The sequence below is a fragment of the Borostomias antarcticus genome (assembly GCF_949987555.1).
Source record: "Borostomias antarcticus genome assembly, chromosome: 17".
NCBI classification, from domain to species: Eukaryota; Metazoa; Chordata; class Actinopteri; order Stomiiformes; family Stomiidae; genus Borostomias; species Borostomias antarcticus.
In genome coordinates, this window is record NC_140250.1 from 18,075,011 (window position 1) to 18,080,010 (window position 5,000).

Below are 5,000 nucleotides of genomic sequence, written 5' to 3' on the forward strand. Positions count from 1 at the left end.
ATACAAAATCTGTATAGCTGTCTACCTGTTCTATTATGAGTTTAAGGCCTGAACATTTTTTCATGCATATGTTTTAAAACTTAAATGTGACTAAACCCAATAGTATGAGATATTCAATATAAAAAATATCTACAATTAAAAAATAAAAATATATTATAATACTTAATTGATCGATTTCCATAATATCTCCATTTGCATCAAGGCACTGTATACTCCAGACAGACCAGACCATCGGGGGACAAGGCAGCGGCGATCACACAGGACGCAGCGCTGCTTCCATTTTGAGGGCCACTATGAAAACATCAGTTTGGTCAGAGTGTGACCATCATTCTGCATCAGGAATGCCGCGTCCTCGGCCTGTGGCTGGAACCTGGAATGTTGCACTCTGGGCTGTGGAGTCCTAAAGAGCAGGGACCCGTGGCGTGCTAGAGTTCCTCGCGTTCCATTGGTCACCGCCATGCACACGGCCGAACGAACGCTCCTAGACCGATGCATCTCACTCCCTCCGTCACAAACATGTTTCAGACTCGGTGTTGACAAGATATTTTGTCTGACACTCATCTTGACACGTTGGTAATGAGAACTGGGTCTAACGTGTGGTAAGTGGGTTTAAATCAAAGCAAATTAAATCAAACTTTCCTTGTATATCATATTTCATACCCACACACATCCATAACTGCTAAAGGCAACAATGGATAAATAATAAGCATACTGTAGCACACAACGAGCAAATTACTTTATCTAATGAATAAGAATAACAAAGCTTGCCAGGAGCTCTATTTGGGCACCTGCAGGGCGTCGTGATAACAGGCCTCATGACAGAGGTGTGATGCGACGTGCAATTAGCGCCCGTCAGATCAGTTCGCCAATGGCTCCTTAACAGTTCCACAGAGCTAAAACCTCAAAGCCTCTCCTTCCAAAGAAGCCCAAAGACCAGGAACAGCCCAGGGGACAGATAAGAGCATGTCTTATCCACCAGATAAAGCCTAGCAGACTCCTTCATCAAAAGCAGATTAAACACTTGAAACATGGTCTGCTTCTTGTTGACCGACATGTCCAGTATCAGGATCGATCTTGTCATGAAAATGAATCGACCGATACGGGGTTAATGCAGCATTACGATAACAAAAAGGAAACGGGCAATAAAACATTGTGAAAAGTAGATAAAGTACAACCAAATTCATCTTTAAGATTACTGATTACCGTCCCCTCCAATAGAATAAGAAGGAGGAAGTTTGAAGCTCATTTTTGAGGAGAAATAGTCCTAACCAGCACACTTCCTAATCTAGGCCCCACCAGCCATTAGCAAACCAATGACATCATTGTTTGGTGATCTTTTGAACTGCGGTTGACCTCCCCTTGTGGGCAGAGATTAGGAAGACGAGAGTGTGAAAACTGGCTAAACTCTATTAAGGACCTTATTGAATCTCTGTCCCTGTCACGCAAACAGAAGCCCGGAGGACACACGGAGGAGGGCTGTGCTGGAGCAGACGTCAGCAGCCACAAGCCCGACGTTCGTGAGGAGAAATTAGTATGTGTGTGTGTGTGGGGGGGGGGGGGGGGGATTGCTTCAGAAGGCTGTGTCCCTCCTGGTCATTTTGAGGGGGCACCACATGAGTCGGCCTGTAACGTACAGGGGTGTTAAGTCATTAACACCTTGTGAACTTCACAACATACAATGGGGGTAGTGTGACGTCCACCAGTCCTGTGTGTGTGTGTGTCTGTCTGTATGTACAGTAGGGGCTTGTGGTTTTCAAGCGCGTGTGTTTGTATGCGTTTGTATGTTTACTAAAGATACTAAACCAACAATTCTTGCAAGGTCAAAATGCAAGATCAAAACGATAAATCAAAGTGCCCAATCATCCTCAAATAAAATAATCATCCCCACATGGATGATTATTTGATGACACGCGGAGCAGTGTCCACTCATCAAGCTCAAGGTATTAGAGGCAGCTCTCTTACCATCCACAGTGTCTTCACAGTGCTGGTTGAAGTTGTCATAGGAGTCCCAGCGGATGAGAGGATCTTGGGTATTGTAGTCCACCGAGACGCTGGGACACTTCTCCAGGTGGTTCATACCTGGGCGAAAAAAGACACACGCCGGTGGGGTCAGAGGTCAATCTGCGCCGACGGACCTCGGTGCCTGAAAGAGCTTGAACAGCGATGTTTACAAAATGCTGGCGGCGTAGTTGAGTAGATACCTGTAGGCTTACCCTGTATTTTCTCTGGCCCAAAGGAAAACACAAACTCCACTTTCCCGTACTCCGGGAATCGCTCATCTGGTGGTAGAGGAACGCAGGAAAGAGGACAGAGAAAACAAGATGGCGTCAGAAAAAATGCCCAGCGTTCAAAACAGTCCGGTAGTACATGGAAGTGAATATCATCATGGCGGTTAGGATCGAGAGAATTCAAAATCCGGGGTGAGCTTTGCCTGAATAAATGAGGGGTAAACAAACGGAACGACGTCCGGCCAGCGCTCTCACCCTTGAAGGTTTCGTCGAGCTCGTCTTTCCCGAAGACGAGTCCCAGATCGTGCACCGCGCACGTGTGGAACTGCACCCGGAATATGACGTCCCTGGAAGGACTGCGGAAGCGCTTGTGATAACACTTCAGCTGGACGAGGAGAAAGAACAAGACAAGAGCTTCCGTTCAATCAGCTGCAGACAGCGACTTCCCACACAGAACTTGTAGAGGTAAGTTTGACTCCAATCACCAGCTCAGTGGCCTTGCGGTTAGAGTATCTGCCCTGAGACTGGGAGGTTGTGAGTTCGATCCCCAGCTGAGTCATACCAAAGACTATAAAAATGGTACCCAATGCCTCCCTGCTTGGCACTCAGCATCAAGGGTTGGATTGGGGGTAAGTCACTTCGACAAACTCCTGCCCAATGGGCCACTAGGCCCGAGAAACATTGGTTCTCAAGGCTACTTACTTACTTTTACTTGGCTTCAACAATGTGTCCCTGCCTCAGTTTAGGGATGCTTGATTTGATTTTTGTTACGGACGCTTCTTGGTGTGTAATACTGTTTGTGAATTTGTGCGATCCCAGACAATTTGGCTATCAATGGTCGCCACGCCAGGTGAGACAACTTTCACAAACGTCCTATGCGATTCCCTCTTCATGAACGTTGTACGGTACATCGACACTGTACTGTACATCTCAGATCCTAGTACCTAGCTTTGCAAAATCAAAGAAATTGGATCGAAATTGGAAAAGGTGATTTAAGTCGAAGGTACTTTCACTCTCAGTCTAAGACCATAAATCGGAGCGGCGTGCAGCGTCATTGTGAAACCCTAGCCAGCGTGTCAGCTCCACTCACAAGCCCTGAGTCATTGCGCTGGCGTTCCGCTAGAGAAACCAGTCAGCTTTTTATATACAGCCCCTGTAAACGCATGGCCTGACTCCCCTTACTAAAGCATTATTATCCAGGCCATTGACATCCACGCAACAGCCCTATAAAGAGAAACTAAAGCCCAAAGCAGGAAACCCTGGTCTTTCTCCCCCACTGTGACTCTGGATGGTGAGGGTGGGCCAGAGAATGTTAACTAGAACCTCGCGTTTACAGGTACTCAAGGAATATTTGGCTTTGAGCTCGACCTGAACGGCACGCTGCAACACAAACCATGTCTGGGGAGAAAAGGTCTTGAACAATGTGTAATCACCTTTGGGAATGTCTAAAAAAAAAACAGTGCAATTGTAATGTAAAAATAACAATGACAATAAAAGAACCTACTCTGGGGTTGGGATTGTTCAGCTAACCTCCGCCCGTCATGGCGAGAGCGTTTGGGTTTGTTGTAAATGTGAAGCGTGTCCTTGGCCTTTGACATAAACGTTAGGATTTATTGACCAGCTTTCCTCGGCTATGATGTTGAGATGAGGAATGAGATGAGACTGAAACATGTCTTGTATCGAGAGAGAGAGAGAGAGAGAAAGAGAGACAGAGAGAAAGAGAGGGAGAGAGAAAGAGAAAGAGAGAGACAGGGAGAGAGAGAGAGAGAGAGAGAGAGAGAGAGAGAGAGAGAGAGACAGACAGACAGACAGACAGACAGAGAGACAGAGACAGAGAGAGAAAGAAAGAGAGAGAGAGAGAAAAAGAGAGAGAGAAAGGGAGAGAGAGAGAGAGAGAGAGACAGAGAGAGAGACAGAGAGAAAGAGAGGGAGAGAGAAAGAGAAAGAGAAAGAGAAAGAGAAAGAGAGAGACAGGGAGAGAGAGAGAGACAGACAGAGAGACAGAGACAGAGAGAGAGAGAGAAAGAAAGAGAGAGAGAGAGAGAGAGAGAGAGAAAAAGAGAGAGAGAAAGGGAGAGAGAGAGAGAGAGAGAGAGGGGGGAGAGAGAGACAGCGAGAGGCTCTGGGGGGAACAAACAGATCCAGATTGAGGAGAACGGGGGAGCCAGGCCAAATGTCCTGTGGCTGGACTGTGGCTTTGTGGGATATTATACTCGCCTCTCACTAGAGGAACACACTCTGTCTGTCTGTCTGTCTGCCTGCCTGCCTGCCTGTCTGTCTGTCTGTCTGTCTGTCTGTCTGTCTGTCTGTCTGACTCAGTCTGTCTGTCTGTCTCACTGTCTGAGAACTAAATGACTGAAATCTGACAGGCTATCACTGGGGTGAGAGAAAGGACTTCAGTACAGATTAATGCTATCGGTATGATTACAACCCATATACAGTACATTATGATACACAGACTAACATACAAGCAACTATTTGTACAGAGATTGTGTGTTTTATATAACAAAATAACTTGGGGACACCAGTGCACAATACATTATAATGAATGCACTATATGCCTGCTCCTACTGTACCATCTTCTTCTACAAAATGAATTTGCTATCTTGAGATCTGGTTTGAGGGTATACTGTACCTCACAAGGTCCATTCTAATCAATTTGAATATCTGACCAGGCCGGTCAGGTGATGCATTCACTAAAAGCCCATTAGCGTTGAGCAAGATGGAGAGCAGCCCAGAGCATCTGCTACAGCCGCTGTTCTGAGGCCAAAA

General features: G+C 46.3%; 1 protein-coding gene across 1 annotated transcript in view; it reads right to left on the bottom strand.

Moving 5' to 3' along the window:
• tns1b (tensin 1b) overlaps positions 1-5,000 on the bottom strand; it is a gene marked incomplete at its 5' end in the record, with an annotated part of 185,352 nt that overhangs the window by 44,830 nt on the left and 135,522 nt on the right. Inside the window, 3 exons of the mRNA XM_084452037.1 lie at positions 1,963-2,079; positions 2,214-2,279; positions 2,484-2,613. Coding sequence (XP_084308163.1) covers positions 1,963-2,079; positions 2,214-2,279; positions 2,484-2,613 — 313 coding nt within the window. The remainder of the gene's footprint in view (positions 1-1,962; positions 2,080-2,213; positions 2,280-2,483; positions 2,614-5,000) is intronic.